Source organism: Puntigrus tetrazona, chromosome 5 (assembly GCF_018831695.1).
Source record: "Puntigrus tetrazona isolate hp1 chromosome 5, ASM1883169v1, whole genome shotgun sequence".
NCBI lineage: Eukaryota > Metazoa > Chordata > Actinopteri > Cypriniformes > Cyprinidae > Puntigrus > Puntigrus tetrazona.
In genome coordinates, this window is record NC_056703.1 from 10531471 (window position 1) to 10556439 (window position 24969).

General features: G+C 37.3%; 3 protein-coding genes across 11 annotated transcripts in view; 2 read left to right on the forward strand and 1 right to left on the reverse strand.

Moving 5' to 3' along the window:
- Positions 1-183: 183 nt before the first annotated feature.
- mrpl41 (mitochondrial ribosomal protein L41) lies at positions 184-2120 on the reverse strand. Of its 5 annotated transcripts, none has more exons than XM_043239822.1 (3): positions 1238-1327; positions 933-997; positions 184-698 (listed from the first exon to the last, which is right to left on the reverse strand). In XM_043239822.1, exon 3 carries the CDS (start codon positions 668-670, stop codon positions 263-265), a length of 408 nt encoding a protein of 135 aa, XP_043095757.1. In that variant the 5' UTR covers positions 671-698; positions 933-997; positions 1238-1327; the 3' UTR covers positions 184-262. The 5 variants fall into 5 exon arrangements, with proteins under 5 accessions (XP_043095757.1, XP_043095756.1, XP_043095759.1 ...); XM_043239821.1 differs by having other exon boundaries at positions 916-997; XM_043239824.1 differs by lacking the exons at positions 933-997; positions 1238-1327 and adding an exon at positions 2009-2120.
- On the forward strand, positions 1717-15463 carry pnpla7b (patatin-like phospholipase domain containing 7b). The gene is made up of 36 exons (XM_043239815.1): positions 1717-1839; positions 2596-2639; positions 2825-2899; positions 2999-3083; positions 3245-3327; positions 3453-3541; positions 4295-4435; positions 4534-4693; positions 4795-4875; positions 4994-5122; positions 5442-5522; positions 5621-5774; positions 5957-6040; positions 6160-6245; positions 6322-6477; positions 6581-6658; positions 6746-6951; positions 7319-7450; positions 7571-7694; positions 8104-8217; positions 8299-8374; positions 8448-8597; positions 8678-8741; positions 8952-9120; positions 9809-9991; positions 11322-11440; positions 12229-12385; positions 12468-12584; positions 12686-12755; positions 12833-12949; positions 13155-13303; positions 14012-14164; positions 14243-14359; positions 14436-14517; positions 14620-14750; positions 14827-15463. Exons 2-36 carry the CDS (start codon positions 2598-2600, stop codon positions 14893-14895), a joined length of 4023 nt encoding a protein of 1340 aa, XP_043095750.1. The 5' UTR covers positions 1717-1839; positions 2596-2597; the 3' UTR covers positions 14896-15463.
- Positions 15464-21504: 6041 nt separating this feature from the next.
- The window catches only part of emid1 (EMI domain containing 1), a 55893-nt gene continuing 52428 nt past the window's right edge, over positions 21505-24969 (forward strand). For 3 of the 5 annotated variants that reach the window (XM_043239680.1, XM_043239682.1, XM_043239684.1), the window contains exon 1: positions 21505-22097. In XM_043239680.1, coding sequence (XP_043095615.1) covers positions 21928-22097 — 170 coding nt within the window. In that variant the 5' untranslated portion in view covers positions 21505-21927. The remainder of the gene's footprint in view (positions 22098-24969) is intronic. The other 2 variants (XM_043239679.1, XM_043239681.1) reach the window with 1 other exon arrangement.

A 24969-nucleotide genomic window follows, 5' to 3' on the forward strand; every position in this document is an offset into this window, starting at 1 on the left:
TTTTTTTTTAATCAAAAATGTCTTTTTTTTTTTTTTTTTTATTTTCCTGTGAACATTTCCATTGACCCCCGACACAGTTTGAAAATCCTTGCTTTACAAAATTATTCACTGGCAATATATCAGTTTTGCTAGGGGTTTAAAACTTTCCAATCCAGTAGTTTTACTTATTTCCACATAAAGAGCCACATATGAAATGGTTTTAATTTTTCATGACTTCTATTCAGAAGTTTAAGAAAACATTGCACACTTGTACACAGTCCACTTAACGAACAAAGTTCCTGGGATGTAGCTTGAACAGCTTCCCGTTTTGTGTTTTCTCTAATCCATATTTCTCAAGATTCTCTTCATCGAAAACCCCTTCCTCAATGTCTCTCTTAATCTGTGGGGCCACCACCTGATTGAAGAGCATCTCTGGAGTCAGGGGTGGCTCCGTCCCAGCAGGGGTCTTGTATGACACGTACGCTTTCAGATTGAATCCTTCCAGATTGGGCACCACAAACTCTGGAATCATGGCCTGTACAGGTATGAACTTTCTGCTGGAGGTGAGGATTCCAGTGGGTCTCGCGCCTCTGCTCTTGTAGAATGTCCTGGGCCCGCGCTTGCTTGTGAACTCTGCCATTCTGTCTGCTCCTCTCACGAGCCCCCGAGTCAGCGCTGACAGCACCCCCATTTTACAGTGATCTAACTGCAGCAACAACCTGTTCAGAAATCAATTTAACAAATTCATATTACTTCTGGAAATTAATTATATTTATAACAATGATATACATTATTATAGTGTTAGTATATACATATATATATATATATATATATATATATATATATATATATATATATATACACACACACACATATATCTATCTATCTATCTATATATATATATATATATATATATATATATAGAATAGTATTCACATTATTGAGTGAGATACCATGTAAATGAACTACAATGAACTGATGCTCCATGTGCAGTCGTGGGTTGGTAATCAGCATGAACCTTGTAAACATTATTAACAACCATCGTTAGTAAATTATGTATTTTTGTACACCAAGCAATAATGACAACGAACATCTTGACATCTTTTAAAGGTCGCCTTACTGCATTCTAGTTAAATGTTTTTAGAGATAACAATCACCTTTAAACATCGCAACAATTTTTTTTTAACTTAACAGGCCGAATATAAAGTAAAAGTTAATTAAATATAATGTGGAAATCAACAAAAAAAGACACGCTAACCTTGAATACTGGGTTACTGTGGTTTGAAGAAGCTCACTGTATTCCCACGTTCAGCGTGATAAAGAAATCAACTGTGATTGGGCAGATCAGCTTGGAGCTAGCCAATAGGAGCAGCGAATACTGAAAGGCTGTTTTGCGTTGGTCCTCCACAGTGTTGCCATATCCGTTTGTTATAAGTTTATTTAGGCTTGTTTTGATACGCATAAATTCTATATAGCGAGTTGTTGATATATAGAATTTTTTGTTTTTGTTTGTTGTTTTTAAACTTGGTAATGCGCTAGCCACAGCTCTGATTTACAGTAGCTAGTTTGTATGTTAATATTTAGTTCTGTATACTTTTATTAAGTATTTTGAAATAAATATATATTATTGGCATTGAAATATGTGTAACTAAATAAAAGACGTCAATTTAGCAGAAAGTTGCAGTTTATTGTAATATTTGTATTACGTCTACATTTACATTTAGCAGACACTTGAACTTTTTTGGAAGGATCTGGCAACGCGTGTAATCGGTAGGAGTACTGACATTGTGAATGGAATCCCTGGGAGACTCCAAAGTGCATTAAGAGTGCCAAAAACAGTTTGGAAACGCCGTTCAGAAGGTATTTTATTTCCCCTTTATCTACTGGTATTATCTGCATGTAGGATCTTCTCGTTATACAACCTCATACTGTTTTTACAATCGTGTTAGTTGCAGTGATTGTCAGTGTATTTGATTTAAATGCGTGTTTACAGCCGCGGCTTACGCGTAAACAACAGAACCGCGTTTACCTCTGACCCAGAGCCACATTCCTCCACCTGCAGCCCCTCCTAAACCAACCAAATTCTCATTTCCAATGTTTTGCCATTCCGTGCAACACACTTAAAATGTGAAGTTGTAGCGTCACCTTTACCCTGCGGCAAATGTGTTTGACTTTATCCCCTTTCTGAGGGTCTCATGAATCACATCAGCAGGGTGTCAGATTGCAGTGAGGGACGACAGGCGCTGTCACATGATTCCCTGATTACCACTGCCATTTTCATTAGCAGTTTGGCAGATTTTTTTGGTTTTAAAAACAATTTTTTTGCCATTGGAAACTGAAGGAATATTATGCTTAGTGCAAAAACAGTACTTGATAAGTTTGATTTGCAAATACCTTCCCGTCACATTTGTTGCTATGACACATTTTGTGAGCTGCAGTTGTATGAATTTTTAACTCATATTTATGGTATTATGCAACTGTTTTAATGCTTTAATTAACCGTCTCTCATGTAGGCAATGCAGAGAGAATTGTGAGTTGTAAAATAAGCATGGTTTAGGTGATTTCTTTTGTAATTTGCGTCAGATGCACTGATTTCTGCTTTATCCTCAATGTTAGATATGGAAGAAAAAGAACAAGATGATATATGCAGTATATTTCCGGTAAGACTTATTAAACAAATGTTTTTAAATTTTCTAAACGTACGTATTCTTGAGTTTTTCTGATTAATGCATAGGCCGTAATAAAGCCGAGCTACCATTTACTATTCATCATATTTTCTGCTGAGGTAATCTGCAGCAAGGCATGGTTTATAATGATGATTTTGTAATGTTTTTGTTTATTCCAGGCAGTGCTGCCATCTGGGACTGAGATCAAGGCTCGAGTGCAGCACTTCATAGAGGATCAGTTACAGAGTACCATGGTATATGACACTTCCGTCTGTGTTTTAGTGACTTAGTAGTCTTAGTTTGTCTCGCAGAGAAAGTTTATTACAGTCTTTATTGTCGTTTTAATAAAACAGTGGACTGGTGTGCTGATTGGAGCTGCTGTTGCGGTTTCGTTCATTAGTATTGTTGCCTTTTTTCTGCACAGAAGATACAAATTGGGTGAGTGTGAGATAGTTAATGATTTTCAGAAGTGCTTATTAAAGAAACATAATATAGATATGATAGCATGCAGATGCTATGTGATGAAATTATAAAATACAGATGCCTTATATCCAGGTTTTGAGATTTTGTGTTTAACCATTTTTCCTTTGATTTTCTAGGAGAAGAGCAAGCTGAAGGTCCTAAATACCGTTTTAGAAAAAGAGACAAAGTGATGTTTTATGGCAGGAAGATAATGAGAAAGGTACCAGAGCTTCTTACCTGGGATGTAAAATACCTTGTTTCTTTTGTTAAATTATAACAATTATAATTAACATGATGGTCACGGGTCGATTTTAAATTGCAGTGTTGTTATTGTTGTCAATTCAGGTCCAGACCTTATCCTCACCAGCCACCTCAGGTCCGGTATCTCAAAAGCGATTCAGAAAAAGAACAAAAGTTCTATCAATAGCTCGCAAGTACGTGAAAAGTCACAAACCAATGAAAATCACACGTTTAAAGGGTTGCTCCACCCTAAGCTGAAAATTTAGTCACTAATCACTTACCCTCATGTCGTTCCAAACCCTTAAGAGCTTGGTTCGTCCTCTGAACACAAATTAAGATATTTTAGAAACCAGGAGACTTCTGACTGTCTCATTAGTCACTTTTCACTGTGACTAGAAAAATATGAAAGACATTATCAGAATACTCCATATGCTATCAGTGGTTCAACTGTGCCGTTCTGAAGTGATGAGAATACTTTTTGTATGGAAAGAAAACTAATATAATTATAACTGTTTGTCACCGTAGTTCCATTTTGAAGAAACTCCACGTAAAAATTTGTACGCACTTCTGTGTCAGCTGCAACACACGGATACGTTTTATATGTGTATTTATGCTTTGATTATTTTAGTTTTCTTTCTATGCAAAAAAAAGTATTCTTGTGGCTTCATAAAATTACGATTGCATCACTGAATGCAGATGGACTATTTCAACAAAGTCTTTCATAAATATCTGGGCCTTAACGGTTTTTATTATTTTGTTCGTTGTCACAAGCCTCTTGGTTCTTATCTGAAATATCTTAAATTGTGTTCCAAGGATGAACTAAGCTTTTACGAGCTTGGAACGACATGGGGTTAAGTGATTGATGACAAAATGTTCATTTTGGGGTGGAGTAACCCTTTAAAAGTCGATCCAGCACCATCTAAACTTCCGATCTATCTCCTGATCAGAATTCTACGCATACGAAGAGAGCCACCAGCCCTGCAGCCAAAAGAGCCTCCGCCTTCGCTCTTGGAAGCAGATTTGACTGAATTCGACATGCAGAACTCCCACCTGCCCTCTGAGGTCCTGTATATGCTGAAAAACGTGAGGTTAGTACCTTGTCATGCCCTCCTAGATGAGTAAAAATGCATACAATCTAAGCACCACTATTCAGCAGGAAATGTGTTGCGATCTGCCTGTTTCTCAGGGTTCTGGGTCACTTTGAAAAGCCTCTGTTCCTGGAGCTGTGTCGGCACATGGTGTTTGTGCAGCTACAGCAAGGGGAAGGATTATTTCGCCCAGGAGACACTGATGACAGCATCTTTGTAGTGCAGGATGGGCGTCTTGATCTGTGTATCCATGAGAATGTAAGAGCCATACAGTATAACGGTTTTTAATCTATCCTACTAAGTAATTGCTTTGTTTTCTCTGTTACATCGATTTTTATTTTTTGTTTTTCCTGGCTCAGGATGGGACTGAGGTTGTGGTGAAGCATGTTTTGCCTGGAGACAGTGTTCACAGTCTGCTCAGCATCCTCGATGTCATCACTGTAAAACCCATCTGGCCTCATTTTTGCCCACTCTGATATTCAAATGTCGGTCATCTGACCTGTTTTCATGCTCACAGAGTTTTAAAATGTGTCTCATATTTGAACCGTTATCCTGCAGGGATATCCAGCTCCCTACAAAACTGTCTCAGCCAGAGCAGCAGCCCCAACTACTGTTCTCCGCCTTCCTGCACAGGCTTTCCAGTCCGTCTTTGAAAAATACCCAGAGACCCTAGTCAGAGTTATTCAGGTAAAGCCTAACACCTAAAATACACTAACATCAAATTAGGGCTGTCTCTTATGTCACAGAGTTTTGATACAAAATTGTGCTTTGTTCATGTCATGTCAAAGCTGAATTTCCAGCAGGAACACGATTCCTAAATCATTGTGATATGCTTATTTTTTGCTCAATAAATATTATTATTATTATGTTGAAGACAGTTCAGGAGTCCTTAGTGAATAGAAAGCTAAAAAGAACAGCATTCATTGATTTCAAGTGTAAGCGTCTTGTTTTGCTTATAATGGGATATAGCTTTTTTTTATTTCTTTCCTTTTTTTTTTCTTTTTAGATAATCATGGTGCGTCTTCAGAGAGTTACCTTTCTTGCCCTTCACAACTATCTAGGCCTGACCACGGAACTTTTCAATAAGGTAAGATGTTCATAAATCATTCACTATTTTTTGGAAATATGTTAAAGTGTTACAGTAAGTGGGTATATTGAATAGACCATTTCTATCACGTCGTGTAGGAAAGTCAAGCTGTTCCGCTGGTCTCAGTGGCCAGTGCTGTAGGAGAAGGCGCTCCAGGCAAAGGGCTGCGCAGACACTCGCAGACAACTGAGGACGTTTCTGAAAAGGTCCAGCAAAGGTCAACAGACCGTTACAGTGACACAAGAGGAGAGGGTATGTTTGTGTGTACTGCAGAGTTAAATACAGATATTTGCTGTCAATCATTTACGTGTAGAAACATTAAAGCAGAATTTGAATTTGTACAATTATGTTCAAACTTAATATTATCCTAATTAAAATATATAACTTAGAATTATAAAACAGCCTTTAGGTCTTATTTTCTCATTTTTTTTAAGATGCTTGGAAGCATCGCACAGAAAGTCCTACTGCTTTATTCAGAAAGTCTCGTTCACTGTCAACACCTTTTGACGGCACCCATGGTAGTTCTTCACCATGCAGCTTTTATAAAATACCAAATACTGACTTTGACATTGTACATAATGCTAGAATACAGTCATAATGAAATTTCTGAGTGTGCTAATGTATGCTTATCTTCCAGCTGGTTCTCCTGACCGCAATATGGCCTTTGACAGAGCAAGCATTACGAAAGAGGAAGCCCCTACAAGTCCTATTGCCGTTCCTAAAGTACCTTGGCATAATAAACTGTCTATAAGCCAGTTTGATTATATTTTGTATATCTCAAGTGTTTTCTCTTGTCCAGTACGTAAGGAAGAAGTCGGTGACAATGCAGCATTCTCCTTCGGCTGTGTTTCACTACTCAGACACTGGGGGGCATTCCAGCCACATCCACCATTGTAAAGTTAATGCCATTTTTCAAGCTGCCAAGAAGGACTTGCTTAAAATCATTCAGCTTCAGGTCAGGCCGCATTAATTATATTGATCAACTAGTAAGACGTTTCATGTATTATAATGCTTGCCCTGGAATTTTATGTGATATAAAAAATGTAACGGTGCTCCAGGACACCAGTCTTCTGGAAGATAGGGTGACTCTGAGACAAGTAAAAGCGGGCTCTATCGTTGCAAGCGAGGGAGATCAGGTACCTGTGGCTTTAACTACCCTACAATTTAATTATCAGTTTAAATCAAGTAAGTGGGGCTTCATTTCTACTTTGCGTCTGTGACAGGATGTGAGCGTGCAGTTTGTCATCTCAGGAACTCTCCATGTGTACCAGAGACTGATTGACAGAGAGGAAGAAACATGTCTTTTTGTGGCTCACCCTGGAGAGATGGTGGGCCACCTGGCTGTTCTCACAGGAGAGCCTCTCATCTTTTCTGTGCGTGCCCACCGTGACTGCTGCTTCCTGTCTATCTCCAAAACACACTTCTATGAGTACGTCACGTGCACCAAATTTCAAACTTAAGGCAATTGAAAATTCTACCAAATGTACTCCCCACCAGCTCTAAGGACAAATTCAATCAAACCCAAGATGATTATGCATAAAAATAAATCATTTAATGCGAAACAAAATCAGAATTTAATGCTATCTAGTATTTATGTGATAAAATTGATTCTTTTGGGTTTATTAAACACTATGTAACCAGCTTTTGTTTGTAAATGTTTTAATTACTGATAGGACATAAATCAATAATAGCAACAACAAAAAATTATTTGAAAGATTTATTCTAAAATGCTCTAAAATCACGCATAGCGTATCAGAACACTGCTTAACATGTCAACTGTGTGTTTTATCCACTAGGATAATGCGTGCCGAGCCTAGGATGGTATTAAATGTGGCTCACACAGTGGTACGGAGGGTCTCTTCCTTTGTCCGACAGATTGACTTTGCTCTGGACTGGATGGCACTGGAGGCCGGTAGGGCTGTCTATAGGTAAGCAGACATTTCCTATATAATCTCTCAGTATGCCTAAGGTCACTATTTTGCTTTCTGATGTTTTAAGAAGTACATGCAAAATATATTTCAGGTAATACTTTCATTTTACTTTCTCAGACAGGGAGATAAGTCAGATAGCACTTTCATTGTCCTGAGTGGACGTCTGCGTTCCGTCATCATGAAGGATGATGGGAAAAAAGAGCTTGCTGGAGAGTATGGTCGGGGGGATCTCATTGGTGTGGTAAGTGGGCATATGGGTGTGTATTTTGGAATAGATTTGAAGAAGATATACTGGTAACATTTGACTTTATGTGTAATGCATTATAAAATTAGTTGTGTAATGCACCTTATAATGCATTGTATAATCTTATGAATAGTTGTAACCACAGTTTATACATTATAACACTATGCATTTTACATTTGATTATTATTATTTACAAGATATATAACAATGTATTATAATGCACATTATGAATAATTATAATGCATTATACCCATAATAACTCTTTAAAATGCACTATACATAAATGCTTTAAGTACAGTGTTACCAATATATTTAAAATGTTTTAATAGGAAATGCATTAAAGGAAAAAAATCAAAGATAATAAAAGATCATTTTATAGAATGTTTAATAAAAGTGCTTGTGTTAGGTGGAAGCTTTGACTCATTTAAACAGAGCAACCACAGTCCATGCAGTCCGGGACTCTGAACTGGCCAAACTGCCCGAAGGAGCTCTTAACTCTATTAAGAGGAAATACCCACAGGTTAGACTATGTAAAAGTAATCATTAACACGTATCACAATATTCTGTTGCATATACATTAACACATAACACTCCTTCGTAGGTTGTGACTCGCCTGATTCATCTTCTTGGGCAGAAAATCTTGGGCAACATGCAGCAAGTGAATGGTCCACTATCAGGTGGGTGTTTGTGAAACATTTTTGTGTTTTTGTGTTTCGAAATTTCCCTAATGCACATTGTTGATCTATATAGTGCGCAGTCTGGGTTTTCACACCCCAAGCAGTAAGTGGGACGCAGGTAACCCAGCTGCCAATCTGTCTACGGTCGCCATACTGCCTGTTTCTGAGGAGGTGCCTTTGACTGCCTTCACACTGGAGCTGCAGCATGCTCTCAGTGCTATTGGTCAGCAGTCTCTTTTTTCTCCTTAATTTCCTTTTAAAGGAAAGCTGACACAAAGTTGACTGTCTTAACTTTTTAATTAGGCCCCACTTTGCTCCTAACCAGTGACATCATCAGACAGCGCCTGGGTGTTGCAGCCTTGGATAGGTGAGAATTGTATACTTGCATACTATACACTAGAAGTGTATGCACTGGTAATGGGGGAAAAATTATTACCTTAAAAATACTTATGGACTACTTACCTTTTATGTTCATGCATACAAGACATTGTAAATAAATCCTACATCAAGTCACTTTCTAACCTTGCATAGCATTTAAGATGGGTAGTATCCAAATTTCTTTTTGTTTCCTTTTCAGTGTTCATGAGTATCGTTTGTCAAGCTGGTTGGGTCAACAAGAGGACATCCACCGGATTGTTCTGTATCAGTCGGATAGTTCTCTGACTCCTTGGAATCAGCGTTGCATCAGACAGGCAGACTGCATCATTATAGTGGGTGTGGGTGAACAGGAGCCCACTGTGGGAGAGGTGAATTGTCATTTAAAAACGATTTGCCTATGAAGAAGCAAATACTACTTATAACGCGTATTTTAGAAAGCGTGGACTCACATGAGATCAGGACTCCAGTCATATTAATAGCCTAATAAAATCTGATTTATTTTACATGGAGGGGGATTGCCTCAGAGGGGCTGACGTGTTTCCTAATTCACTGAATTTAAATGCCGATATTATAGGTTATGAAAGGTTTCTATTTTTGTTTTGTGAGTTTCTAACAACAGGTTGACATGCATGCAAGGTCAAAAAAATACTTAAATTTTCGAATAATGTGCATTTATTTTTACCTTATCTTTTCAAGGACCGCTCCAAAAAAGATTCGCGCATATTGGATTTGCATTTTCATTCAGGATCAGCACAAAAGATCAAGTGTGCAGGCAAAATAATGTTTCACTGACGTCAACTTAAAACAGCTTGGGACTCATTTTAAAAACTTCTTTAAATGATTCACAGTCGACTCTTTCTTTTAAGAGACAATAACTTTATACACTGTGCACTTTCAGATTTAAAACTTTGCGTTTCACACATTGCATGAAAGTTTGTTATCCGAAAAAAAAAAAAAAAAAAAAAAAAAAAAAAAACATAATAGGGCTCTTTAATGACTGCATTCATTTCTTATTATTTAGTAAACTGAGCTTTTTGGATTTGTTTGTGGTATCAGCTAGAGCGAATGCTAGAGAGCAGTGCTGTGAGAGCTCAGAAGCAGCTGGTCCTGTTGCACCGTGAGGACGGGCCGCCGCCAAGAGGAACAGCAGAATGGCTCAACATGCGCAGCTGGATCTCTAGACATCTGCACCTGTCCTGTCCCCACAGGGTCTTCTCCAGGAGGAGCCTGCCTAAACTGGTACCAGTGTTACAGTTTTTCTCAATTGCTTTGGCACATTTTTTAAAACAGTCTTACCATTCTCTAAACTCTGACTGCAAATGTCACAACTGTTTGCTGGAACGTCAGAACTTCATTGCATCTCTGCAAAATGTAGTTACTCACCCAAAACATTTCATTCATGCTTCAAAGCCAAGTTATCGTGTCAGTGATTTGGCCAAGGCCACCAAAATATAAAGTATTTTTGTCATTGTGTGAGCCACACTAGTTGCTTTTTCACCAGTCAACCATGAAAATTAAGGTTTTAAAAAATATATTTAAATAAATATATATATTTGGTATATGAACATTTGTATTTATACAGTACATTTATTTTTGTACAAATGTCAAATTGCTGTACATTTCATATTTCTTATGTTAGCACAAATACACAAAAATACACTTTCAATTTAGCAGACATTACAAACAATGTCAGTCTTAGATGTTTATAGAATATGCATGCATGTGTACCAATTTTTCATAATGAATTGTGCACGCAAAATAATAATTTGTTTCCTAGTTTAAAGTAAATCATGTCTAGTATTTTAGTATTTAGTAAATAGAGGGAGAAGATTTGTGAATTGTGCATGCAATTTACTTTTTTCCTACATGTGATGTGCAGGGCCCATTAAAAAAAAAAAATGAAAAATTATATCAGCGATATAAAATAAAATTACATAGAGATGCTGGAGTCTGGGGCAACAGACAATAAAACATTTTAGCAAATTAACCTTATCATACATAAAACTAATAATACATATTCAAATCTTTACTGAAAAGGTATGTTTGGAGAAATTTCTTATTGCTAATGTAGTATATAATGAATCCCATACCTTTGGAACGGGGATTATGACTGTCAAACTAAATTTTAAGGCAGGATTTCCTTGAACTGTGTGAAATGTCTCGCTATTCACTGCAAATTTCGCTATTCACATCAAATGGCTATAAAAGACTTGGAACTTAGTGTATGAGTTGTATAGACTGCTGTGACTAATTTATGATTCTTTTATGGTGTTTTTTTTTTTTTTTTTACTTTGGAGTTGCACAACACTTGGGCTGCATTACAGAAACATTCCAACTCCGAATCCTATCCCATCTGTTTAGAAACCATGGTAAATTTCACTGAAGTATTAGAACTTTTTAAATCTTAAGTCAGGAAATAAGAATTAATATATTTCTGTAATGCAGCTGGAACCCATCCGCTTTTATTAAGTGAACATTCTTTAAAACTTTTTTTTTTTTTCCTGCGTGACCTAATCTACTCATCTTCTCTTATCCCCGCAAACTCCCACTTTCCTCTTCTCCTGTCAAGAGAGAGATGTATCAGCGGGTATTTGAGAAGCCTCCCGACCGCCATTCTGACTTCTCTCGTCTGGCTCGGATCCTGACAGGCAACGCTATTGCTCTGGTGCTTGGAGGAGGGGGGGCCAGGTACGAATTTGTCTTCCCCTTCATCAACAGTAATTCTGTTCCACCTCAACCCATGTGGCCTGCTGCCAACAACATTACTCACGTACATAATCTAGCAAAAGCATGTTGATGTTGACTTCTTCAATCATCTGTAGTTCAGTAGTCTCTATATCCTTTGCATTTTTAGAAGTTTGAATCCACTTAAGTTATGTAATTTTGTGCTCATCAACTAATCCTAATATAGTAATTTCTAACATATTAGTGTTATTTTGGGGTTCACATTCTCAGCATGTCTGTGGTTTCTCTCGATGATAGTGACTCTTTGTCTACTCTCTGTCCCTGCCTGCTATCAGTCGTAATCAGCGACTTGTTGAAGGTGGGTCAAAACATGATATATAACTGGGCATAAATGTCTAATCTAATTCGTGTAGTGGTGCCAATTTTTCTGTAATTGCAATGATATGAGTAGCATGTTATATATTGTCTCTGTGCCATATATGTACATCATCTAGGCTTTTAAAATCTTTTAATACAGACCTTGGTTACATATGAAGCTTGTTTAAAGGTGAAGTGTATCATTTTTGTGACTAGCAGAACTAAATGACATCCCTCCTTTCGCTCTGATTCTTGCCAAACTGGTAGCCCCGCCCAAATTCATGTGATTGGTTGATCCTGGATGAGAAATTTAAAAAGGAAAAAAAACTCACTTTACCTTTAAAATGCTTTATTAAAACAATACTAATATTACACAATTCTCAGCTAAGCACTCAAAGGCGATATGTAAATATGAAAACACGCTATACCCACAGAGGCTGCTCTCAGGTGGGCATCATTCGGGCGTTGAGTGAGGCAGGGATCCCTGTGGATCTGATTGGTGGCACTTCCATTGGTTCGTTGATAGGAGCGCTCTATGCTGAAGAGCGAAGCGTCAGTCGTATGACGGTTAGGGCACGCCAGTGGGCCATGGTGAGACCTTTAACCACAATGCTAACATTCGTACAGTACATGCAGAACCGTGCATTAAGTTGTCTTTTTTTGTGCACAACAGGATTTTGGATCCATATTTAAGAAGATCACAGACCTGACGTACCCAGTGACGTCCATGTTTACTGGAGCATCATTTAACTCCAGCATTAGTGGAATCTTCCAGGACAAACAGATTGAGGTTCAGTGGTTTGACTCCGCACAATATAGAACATTATAAACATCATATTCTTGTAGTATGTAAGTCTAGATCTCGAGCATATGTCTGTCTTTTTATGTTAGGACCTTTGGATCCCTTATTTCAACATTACCACAGACATCACTGCCTCCTCCATGAGAGTGAACACTGATGGTAGTTTCTTTATCTCTAAAACATGTCATCTTTATCTCTCATCTGTCATGGATCTTAACACATTTGCTGTCTTTTAGGTTCTCTGTGGAGATATGTGCGTGCCAGCATGTCTCTCTCTGGGTACCTTCCCCCTCTGTGTGACCCTAAAGATGGACACTTGCTCATGGATGGAGGCTACATCAATAACCTGCCTGGTTAAGTGTCCTGTTGTGTTCTTAGGCTGCAAAATTACAGTTTATTATAAGTATTACATTTGCAAGCTTTACCTCATTTAAAAAGTCACCTGCTAATAATTAATATTAAAGCCGATTGTAGAATGTCCTATAACCCAGCTCTAAACTGCTAATTGTGAAATGTTAAAATGCTTTGAGGTATATTGAACATTACATTTCTGTAAAGCTGACACAGCTCGTTCAATGGGTGCCAAGTTGGTGATTGCCGTTGATGTTGGCAGTCAGGATGAAACCGATCTGACTAATTATGGAGACTCTTTATCTGGATGGTGGCTGCTATGGAAACGCTTGAACCCTCTGTCAGAAAAAGTAAAGGTCAGATGATGGTTGAATGGAATAGTTTTTTGTGGGTTGTTCAGTTTCAAAACAATTCAGTTACAAATCCCAAAACATTTCTTTGCATCTATTTCTGCAAACAGTATAATTACTATATAAAATAATAATAATAATAATATGCATACCATACAAAAGTTTATGGAATCTCTTATGCTAATCAGGACTGAATTTCTTTGATAAAAAATATAGAAAAATTTGAAATTTGTAAATTGTGAAATATTACTGCATTTTTTATATTTTAATATAGTTTTAAAATAATTAAAATTTGTAATGATTAATTTTCATCAGCCATTAATCCAGTATTCAGTGTCACATGATCTTCCAGAAATCATTTTAATATGCTGATTCATTACTAGTGTTGAAACTGTTCTGCTGCATAATATTTTTTGGAACTTGTGTTATTTGATTCTTTGATGAGTAAAAAGTTAAGAAGAACAGCATTTATTCTTATCCATTAACACATCCTTGCTGAATAAAAATATTTATCAGAAATAACTATTTATATTGTTTATATATTTTTTCCATTTTTAAAATGTTCATACATGACAGTATGTGAAACAATTAAATATATATATTTTGTTGTTGTTAAACCATAACTGCTTCCCATCATTATTTTACTCCCTTGCGTTCACTGGTTCAAGCTGTTTCATCCAAAAACATGCAATTTTATGGCTTCATATCCTCTAGGTGTTGAACATGGCAGAGATCCAGACCCGTCTGGCTTATGTGTGTTCTGTGCGTCAGCTAGAGATGGTAAAAGACAGTGACTACTGCGAGTACCTGCGACCGCCCATCGATCGCTATGGCACACTGGACTTTGGCAAATTTGATGAGATTGCTGTGAGTGGGCTGTCATCATCTCATTAAAACCTCTATCGCCTTGACCTTGACTGCAGCAGTGGCTTTTTTCTGATGCAGGACGTTGGTTACCAGCATGGGAAGACCGTGTTTGATGTGTGGTGTCGGAGCGGGGTGAGGGAGACGATGCTTAAAGACCAGCATCAAGAGGAGTTCCACAAGTCCAGGAGCACTAATGTAAAGGGCTTTGAAGCAGCTTTGCTTATTTCTTATGCGGCATAACAAACTAATTCCACAGTTATATATCTTCCAGGTGACCTGTCCCAATGCTTCTTTCACTGATCTGGCTGAAATAGTGTCCAGAATAGAGCCAGTGACGCAGGCCGTGATGGATGGTGAGAAATGGAGGATCTTCACTCATGTACTTTTTGTTGCCATAATTTCCAACCATATTTGTTTTGTTTCTTACATTCACTCACACACACACACACACACAGAGGAGTCCGAGTGCCAGACAGACTATGATGAAGATGCAGTGCTATCAGACTTCGATCTGTCCAATCCAAACAGCGAACACAGTGAGCATACTGAAGATGAAGAGGATGAGACAGCAGATACAGCCGATACAGTAAGACAGCTGGATGCATGTGTTATTTTGTTCATATGGTTAATCGTAACACTTACGATTTTTCACTTTCAAATAGGATGATGAAATGGAGATCAGGACAAGGAGACATCGAATATTCAAAAACAACAGCCATCATAACACCTGACCTCAAATACTTTTCAGAGTTATTTTTTTCTTAAGCAACATTATCAGTATTAAAATTAAGTTACTTGAATGGGTAGAAACTAACAGGTACTTATTAGAACAAGCAAGCATTATGCTACATTAGAACACAATATTATTTTTTGTAAGGGATTGCTAACAGAACACTAAGCTGTCAAAGTAGTAACAATTGCTAAAAAAGAAACTGTGGTTTTCTTGCCTTTACTTTTAGTTTTTTTCAAAAAGTTCAATAATATTTGAAGCCCTTAACATTTCATTTTCATGCAAGCTGTCAATGCAAGTTCAACACAGTTTATTGTGTGAAACGATAAACTTTTGTGTCTATATTATGCTAAAAAAGTTAACCATAGTTCAGGTGGTTTATAACCTGAAGAGAAGGATGAACTAGTAAACATAATTGAGAGATATTCTGATTTGAGTATTTGTAACCATGTAAATGTTGGTAGATCACTGTATCGAAAGTCATTTTGTTGTGAATTATGAGTGAAGTGTTGATTGAAGCAGCTAACAATGTTTTAATGTGCTATTTGCCTTATAAAAAATTAACAGTTGTCTGAATATTTGGTTCATTGTTAAATACTAGATATCTGGTATCTCACATAATGAGGAATAATTTTTCTTCATCTTCTGATACGAGAGTTCCGTGTGCCGTGAAAACATTCTAATACGAACACATGAAATATCTGGATCTTTTTCTTAAAAATGGAGCAGTCATGGCAAAATCATTTTCAGGACCTTGGACAAGGCCTTACAAAATGTTTTCAATTCAGTGTTGAGGAATAATTTCTGAAAAATTATTATGTAACCGAAAAAAAAATTTTGTTTTCATATCACTAAAATCGTGATGCTATTTCCACCTTTGTGACTCCAGTCAAATTTAAGATGCCAAGAACCCCCTACAAAGACGATGGTATTACCTCATCTACTGCTGCAGAACTTCTCACCAAAGTCAGTGTTTTCAAACTTCATTCTCGTTGGCATTAAGTGGCTGGTTCCTTATGGGTCTGGCACTATATGAAATCTCTGAAATGTGCTTCCTATGAAGGGTTTGATTTGATGGACGAGTCGAAACTGACATATTCCTTTGTGCCTTCCAGTGATCTTCAGAATTAACCGACAGCATGACAAGAACAAACGTTCTGCAACCAGTGAGGAGAGCTGAATAAAAATCTGAACAAATCTGGGTTTCAGCCATCTTTAATTGCAGGCAAGCTGTGTAGAGGTGCAACGGTTTGAAAGGCGAGTAAATATGCTGTTGCTCATAATCCACTGATGCCCTTCAATGAAAGAAAATACAATAGCTGACCTCAACAGTAAGATTTTTATGTTTTTGAAAGAAGCCTCTAATGCTCACAAATGATAAAATTAGATTTAAAAAAAAAAACTAAATATTGTTACAATTTAACAGCTGTTTCTTATTAGCAACGCAAAAATTTCTAAACCATTACTCTAGTCTTCAGTGTCACATGATCATTCAGAGGTCAGTCTATTATACTGATTTAATGCTCAAGGAACATTTGTTAATGTTATCAGTGTGAAAAAATAATGTTGAAAATATTGTTTTTGTGGATTCTTTGATGAACGGACAGTTCAAAAGAAAAGCATTTAATAAAAGCTAAATAAAGCATTAATTTCTTTAAAAAAATACATTTAAAAAATTTACTGATCACAAACATTTAAATTGCAGAGTATACATTATATTTTGTAACTGACGATGTCAAACCAAACTGTATGTTAGCAAACACACTTTTTGAGAAAGTTTCACCAAAACTCGATGAATACTTCTTAACTTGTTAGTAAAATGAAAGACCTGGAGGAATGGCTGGAAATAATCAGTAAACCTCACACAGACTTCCGTCTGTGGCTCACCGCTCCGCTCATGAAAGACTTCCACAACACACTTAACTGCTTTAGACCTGCATGGAAGTCAAATTAAAGTGACACTCATCTGAGTTGCATTTATTTAAGGGATTTAGGGTTTTTTCCTTCTCTATTATATATTGTAATGTGCATCTTCTCATTTCCTCGCCTTTAAGTTGTGAGAGACTCTGAGCATTGGCTGAAGCTGAGCATGAAGGGAACACATTTTACGATCTGTAATGATAAACCGATGTTCTTACCCAGCCTTCCGGCTTCTTTATTACATGCTCCTGTCAAATTTAGTTCTGCAAGAGGAGCTAGAGACAGTCTAGATGTAAACTGGCCAGTCTGGTCTGTTTACTTACTGCTGTGACAACTCTTCCCTACACACTGACCTTTCTATAAACCACTGTTCCTTTAATACATGGCGTAGACCTCTGTAGCACAATTAAGTTAAGAGTATCATTGCTTGATATCTGTCTTTTCATCAATGAACAATTCTGATTGGGTGAGTGTTCCAAAGATTCACCTACTTGCTTTATTAAATTTACTTATTTGTTAGTTAAACTCAAATAAAATCTGAAGCACTTATTATTTTTTCTTTTTTCACGTTTCAATTTTTGTGGTCTTACAAAGCTCATTTGGCTCCCACTCTATATGTAAATATAATCTACAATAATATATTATACATTTTTATATACACTACTAAACAAAAGTTTAATATAATTCAGATTTTTGGTTACACTTAATTTTGAAACTTTAGACATTATACTAACTATAAAGAACTTTGTAACTACATGTCAACTAATTCTCATTAATTTGCAATTACATGTCTACTAACGCTCAGAGTGGACTGTTAGGGTAGGTTTAGGTTTAGTAGAAAAGGGCCTCATCTATTAGCAGTGTCTTTCCTATGTTGTGGACTGTCAAAATTAAGTGTTACCTGTTTTTTTTGTAAATCTGTGGCTCATGCAAGCTATTTGAAAAACAGTAATCTTGTAAAATATTATACAATTCTGTAATGTTTTCTGTTCTATTCTATATATATACTGTGTGTGTGTGTGTGTGTGTGTGTGTGTGTGTGTGTGTGTGTGTGTGTGTGTGTGTGTGTGTGTGTGTGTGTGTTTACCACTAGGAGGCAGCACACTCTAAACTAGTGTCTTGTGGTACCACTGAGCCACAGGCAACTGCTTTTTCGTCTCTATTTGTTTGACGTCTGGATTCCCGCCAGAACAGCTCATGTACACCATCTCCCCCCCGATCTCCTGATCCCTCTCCAGGCCCTGATATATGTAATCTCAGAGGATAGATCTTTTTATTAAGTCCTCTGTCTATATGATTCCGCATGACATTTCTAACACTCATGGGCCTTCAGAACCGTGGGGGGATGGTACTAGTGGGAGAAAGAGGGGCTGCTTTGTGTTCACTTAATTACAGTCCTAACATTTCTTTCTCTAGATTATGTTTCACCCAGGCATCCATACCAGCTCCCATCTGAGGCTTCCCCCAGATCCTTCACTCATGGTCCCGCTCGACGGTACATTCTCCAACAAAACCTCAAAGTAAAAAAAAACACATCAGTCAGGTTCAGGGCGGACATATTCTAACTTATGTGACTTATATACGTACAGGATATAGGTACGAAAGCATAAATTTAAGAGCCTTGTCTTTTCATGTCCGATCTGCATATGTTTATGCTTCGGTTTGACATATGTCACATTTTTCATACATAACCTGTGGGTCACCAGAGGAATTCGACCCATTCTTATAGAACTTGATATATGTTTCCTGCTTCTGAAAGCTCAAAGTTTGCCCAAGAAAGAGCAAGCGTCTATGGGAAAAAAAACAGTATCTGCATCAAATAGAGCAGAAAGGAACTTTTCCACCTGGGATATCCACTTTTCCACCTTTTTAGTTTTACTCTCTTCTTTTTTTTTTGTCTGGCTGATTCTTTGTTCTCCTTGTTAAAAATAGATGAGTTATGACCAGGTGAGCCGATTCTTTATAATTAAGTAGGACAAAGTCTTTCTAACACAGCATAGAGAACACACAGGCAGCTTTGCCAACACTAAGTTTAGAATGAAGTACCTTCTTTTCAGCAATTCCTTGTTTCCAGATTGTTTAAATGCCAACAAGTGCTCCATGTTTGCACCAGGAACTATGTTAACAATAGGGGTGACAATAAGAAACGTTCATTGGGGGCACTTTAAAATGTTTACACAATCAATTCAAGGCTGTAAAGAGTGTGTTTGACAATCTGGATCAAATGAAGCCTGAAATAGAGCAAGAAATGGTAAAGAATCAGAGGGAAACAAAAAGGCTTAATTTATAGAAATGTTTCAGGTTTAATACAAACTCAATTTTCAGCATTTGTAAAGTAAGGAAACGGTACTGCAGTGAGGCACTTAGTGAAGGGGACTGATTTTAATAGATTCTTACAATTGACCAATATCTATAACAATGCAACATCGAAGTCATTGCTGTAGAGTTGTTAAATTTAAGTATTACTTTGTTTTGGCAACAATGCTGTAGAATTAGATAAACGTTCCACAGAATTAATAATCAGGTGATGTGTGTTTTTCACACTTTGTTTGGCTGTGCTTTTGTATTTTTGTCTAACTGTAAATTGGAATCGCTATAAAGTCATCGAACTCGAGACGCATTTGTATAGCACTTTATAGCAGCTTTGCCAAAAATCACAGTGTGAAGGATTGTATATAACTTAATATTTGTTTATAGTTAAGAACAGATTAGCAGATTAGATCTGGGCAATAATTTGCACTGCATTTTGTTTCCGTCATTATTATGCCACAAAAAGCTTTAATTTCTCAACAGAGCAATGAAGGCAGAGAATCAAGTAGCAAAACATGAGAATTTGTTAATTCAAAGACTCCCACCACTACTGGCCTACCTCTTTATTTCTTTTGAAGCCCAGATTATTTTCAGATGTCTTCCGCAGCAGGGATTTATATTAACCCTGAAATGCTTCAGTGCCTGTTTGGCATGGCTGCTTTTTAAAATGCCACGGATGCACCAAACCTAAAGTGCTGAAATGTTGCACCCCACCTCGTCGTAACTTTCCCACTTGCTTTTTTTTCACCAGATCTGGCAGCAGGAATAAAAACGACTTAATCAAACGCAGGATACGATGCACTAATTTTTACTTTTAATTGTCAGTGCCTCACATTCTTCTAGTTCATTTTTGCCCTTTATTTTAGTCGAACTGTAGTCAGACATGTCAAACGATGACAAGTGGCATCCCCTCAACACCTGCAGATCTTGGCGGCCCGTGTGATTGATGCCCCTGCTCCGTGCTTTGCTTATTTCTCTGGCTGTCAGGGGTCCGCCGAGCGCAGTCACCTCGACCTCAGATATAGATGAGTGGGCTGGAGTCTGTCCTGCCTGCTGAGCCAGGTGTTTAGCTTGGACGTGGACCACGGTTTTGCGGTTTTCAGAAACCCCTTAGTTCCCCTTTTTCACCGGGCAGAGGAGAGGTTAGAGTAAACCGTGTTCCTGAAGTTTTCGTTCTGTATCGCTCTCTCCCCTTGCCCCGCTCTGGATGCTGTCCAGACGTTAGACTGTGCTTTGTCTTCTGGAGGAGGTTTTCATGTTATGGCAGTCGTGTGACTCATTAAGCCATCTGAAGAGTAAGTATGTGAAGAGGCGAGACCCATGCTGAAAAAAAAAGCTTTAGCACTTCTTTTGATTATTTATCATTTATAATGGGGGTCCACTAAATAACTAAGAGAAAAAAAATATGTTTTATGAAATGTGTTGTCAAGATAACTGTATGAAATGTATTATGCAGTCTTAAAAGTAAAAACCTTTTAGGGGTACAAAAGCTTGTCACATAGATAGATAGATAGATAGATAGATAGATAGATAGATAGCACTAGTATGTCATTGCTGTGAATAAACTTTTTTCTTTGTTTAAGAATTAATATACATAAACAATGTTTCTACTATTACTTCAGTAGTGAATATTTTTACTTTTATTGTTTAAGAATGAACATTCATTAAAAATGTTTCTACCTTTACTTCAGTAGCGAACAGAAAAAGGAAACACTGTCAACTTGAAGAAAATATTTTCCTTTTTTTATATATGTATTTTAATATTTTCCTTTTTCCCTTCTCTGACATCAGTGCAGTAACAATGATTTAGGAAAATTATTCCTAAATTATTAGCTTTGACTTTTATATTAATATTTCTTGGGCTATAAAATTCTGCAAATGAAAGTAGGGATATATATATATATATATATATATATATATATATATATATATATATATATATATATATATATATATATATTATTAGCTTATTTTAGTTTTCACTTTTTTATACACATAGATTGATTGCATGTGTACTGGATGAACACATTTGGAAGATTAGTAGTGATCATATCGACTGGTTATTGTAAATTTAGGAATCTTCATCATCTTGAGCATAGTGTGAGACATTGCTCAGATCGCTTTTGAACCTCTGTAGGAGGCAGGTGAGGTGAGATTACTGGAGAAAAGACTCCAAAAAAAGTATTGCTTGAAGAAACAGTTGTCAATTATGCGAGTACGGGGGGGGTGCTTATTAGCCTCGCTTATTTTAAAGAGACCAGCATAATTCTGTGCATAATTTCATGTGTAAAAGTTTTCAGTGAAAGAGCAAGGAAAAGGGGGAGTGCTGCATGTGTGAGAGGACAGAGGGAGAGGGAACTGGGCTGGGTGAAAAAAAAAAAACCCTACACGGGCTGTGGGACTCAAGGCGACTATAAAACAGCTTTCTTGCCCATTGTGTTGATGTAGTCAAGAAATATACCGTAACGCACAGACAGAGTCAGAGATGGAGGAGTGAGGCGGGACCGGTTTGGGTGGCTGCTAAGAAACGTTTGTCTTGCGGTTTGCGAGCAAACTTTGTGAGGAGATTTATTTGTGGCGGGGTCTGCCGATGACAGTCTTCCGAAACTTTAACTCTCGTGTTTGAGACGCAACAGTGCACATAAACAAGACTTTTATTATTTGAATGCTCGTAAGAGAAGCGGCAGTTCAGAAAAATAGTCGTATATCAGTGCCCTAGCCGCAGTTTGAACATAAGCGGGACAGTGTTAGGAGAGGTAGCTATTTTGCTGACTAGGGTCTCCGTGTAGTTGACGCGGCTGAAATGGGAGCGGGTGACGGGCGCTCGGTGTCTGCGGTTCACCGGAGCTCTTTTCTCCTGAGGACGCCGCTGCTGCTGATGATACTGGGGCTGACTTGCGTTCAGGGGACGTGGGGACCCGGAGTTTACAAATACCAGACCGGGACAGCTCTCCACAAAGATCAGCCGAAGAGGTAAGGTTTATATGACATGACAGAAATAACCCGTTGGACAGAAACAGAAGTTTTACGTTGTTTTCGAGTAACGTTTACATTTATTTTCACGTCAACTACTTTGTATCGACTGTTTGCGGTCAGTTAAAACTTAACAGAATTCTGAATCGTCAAAATATTTCAACAAGAATAGGCCTATTACTACATTTCCAGTTAGAAAACGCCGCTGTGTGAAATCCTAGAAGGTTCTGCTTGGTCCAGACTGGTTAGTAATTGTCCAGAATGAAAACCGTTATTGTTAAGATGGTTCGTAAAACATAGTAGATGATCAATTAGCTAATGACCTAGAAATCAGCATGTTCCAAAACAGATACCAGTTTAGGTTGGGTTTTCCAGTAATGATAGCTGGTAACTTTCTACATCAACTGTGGCTTTTTGTAGATGAATATATGACTGGTATATAAACTATTCGTTCTGTTGAGTTTATGCTTTTACCTAAATACAATGCTGATTTCCCTGCTCTCCACCTAGCGCTCCTGCTGTGAGTCTGACAGTCTGTTTCCTCTTTCCTGAGATGAGGGAACACCCATCTCTCCTGTCTCTACCTATGTCAGTGGTTTATTCTGGTTAAAACGTGTAAATATATATTGGTATTACTGCCCAGGCTTATTCAAAGTTTAACCCTCCCATTAGGAGAGAGAGCTTTCGAATATTAGCCATCTTGAGAATATTTTAAATATGCATTATTGATTTCAGGTTTATATTTTTATATTAAGTTTATATTTTTTTAGAAGTGCTAATTCAGATGTAATTCATTTGTTGTTGTTGTTTAATCAGTATATCATCTTTTTCATTTCCCTACTCTATAACTGGAACTGCATGTGGTTGATTAGGCTTTTTTAAGACATGCTAAAAAGTTAGGCAAAACATCATCCAACATGTAAGCCATCCACTTCTGTCCAGACCTCATCACCTTGACTGACCTGTGACCACAGCTTATGGCCTTGATCTGACCCTCATATCTTCGTGTAAATATTTACTCTTTTTGAGTAAATGGCTTAGAGTTGTTGTCGGTGGGATGTGGGGTGTCTCTGAAGTACGCAGGTGTTGAGTCGTCTTCGTTCTGTGCTGATGGTCTGATCTCTCACCCCCTCCTCCCGTCAGTCACAGACCAATGAAACAGACTGTGTTTACTAAACACATGCAGCTGCATCGTCTGCATGCTGTGAGAGGGAGGTTTATTGCACTGCTGTCTGATGATGCAGTGAGGAGAGGTCACAGACATCTCAGAGATGTCTTGGATATAGGCAGGAATGTTTACTGAGAAGTGCAATATAATTTTAGATATAAAGAACATAGTCTGTGCTATACTTTAAATGGTGTGAAATGCTCAAGATGCAGCTGCTTAGAGTTTACTTGTTTATACAATAAATCATGTTCAGCCTTTTTTTTGTTGCTTTTAAGCAGTGATTTATTACTAAGCTCGTTTACAAAAATAACTTACCTTACCTGGCAAAATATATTGCCAGGTATATTGTGTCTTTGAAAAACTTTGCTTCAAATGAAAAATATTTATCTTTGGAAACCTTCATTAAATATATATATTATAATTAAAATGGTTTAAATCGAAATGTAAATTTCATCTGGGTTGTAAACAATGTAAAAATTTTCAAATAAACCATGTATGTAAAGTAGATAATAATAAATAATATCAAATATGTTATAGATGTGCATGTATGTGTATATATGGATATATACTGGTCAGTATGACTGCAATAATCATTTATGTTTTCTTTTTTAAAATGTTATTTAAATTTTTTGTTCAACAAAAATTGAGAAATCTGACTAAAAGACCTTTAAATATTCGATTACACATTATGTTGTGTGTACTTTATACTGTAGTTCAGCTACACAGAATCTGAATGTATGTCAGTTAGAAGTGCATGTCAATGTATTGTATAGATACCTGCATAATTTAGTTTCCCACGCTAGAGCACAGAGGCGCTGTTTATTCTGCTCTCTAAAGCATCATGCACAGAGGCTGAACATGCATATGAACTTCTGCCATAAATCATAATTAACCCTGATCTACATCCTAGCCTTTAACCTAATCCATTTTGCACATAGCCAAGACAATGCCTTGAAACGTAAATGTCCTGAGAAAAGCCACTTAATAATATCTGTCTAATTAGGGGCCGGTGAAGCTGAGCGCAGTTGGGGGTTAAGTCAGCAGCTATTTCCTGTTCTGCGCGGCTTCACTGCCCTGGAGAGCAGCTCTCAGGGTGGGAGTGTGAGACTTGGGGCCCCAGAGGGACCTTTAACTGCTGACCCATCAGGACCAACCAACATACCTCCACATCTACCTCATTCTGCCTCCACGAAAAGCAGGCGCTCTTTGATGCTTCCGTGGGTTACGCACATTAGTTACATTTTGTTTACTGTATTTGTTTTTCTCCTTTGCCATCTGATTACACTGATAATTGTAAAATAGGAGATGGAAATACATTTAATTTAATTGTTCTGTGGATATGCAAAAAAAAAAAAAGTCTGTAAATGTTTGTAAAATGGCATTCTTGAAAAAAATTCTGAGGTATTAAGCAGTTTTCTTTTAAAGAAGAGAGAGGGTTTGGAGTTGCATCATTGTGTGAAGACTGTTAAACTCTTTTTCTATTCTTTTGAGGAGGTTTCAACTTCAGAACAATCTTAAGAAAGTATAAGCTTCTTAAGAAAAGTTTGTGAAATACAAAATACTTTGATTTGAATGTTTTTATTCCAAACTTAGGAACGCGAATAAAATGGCATTTAACAAGAAGTTATTCTTAAGTTTGCTTCATGAATTTAGTTCATGTTCATGGAAAACGAATGCTGCAGCACTCTCATTTGGTGTCGGATA

Coding starts and splice junctions, on each gene's coding strand:
- pnpla7b (XM_043239815.1), top strand. CDS start 2,598: ATGGAAGAAAAAGAACAAGATGATATATGCAGTATATTTCCG. Junction 7,451..7,570: donor GCCGGTAGGGCTGTCTATAG/GTAAGCAGACAT, acceptor TTACTTTCTCAG/ACAGGGAGATAAGTCAGATA. Junction 13,304..14,011: donor CTCTGTCAGAAAAAGTAAAG/GTCAGATGATGG, acceptor CATATCCTCTAG/GTGTTGAACATGGCAGAGAT.
- mrpl41 (XM_043239820.1), bottom strand. CDS start 1,072: ATGTTCGTTGTCATTATTGCTTGGTGTACAAAAATACATAATTTACTA. Junction 699..932: donor CATTGTAGTTCATTTACATG/GTATCTCACTCA, acceptor ATTTCTGAACAG/GTTGTTGCTGCAGTTAGATC.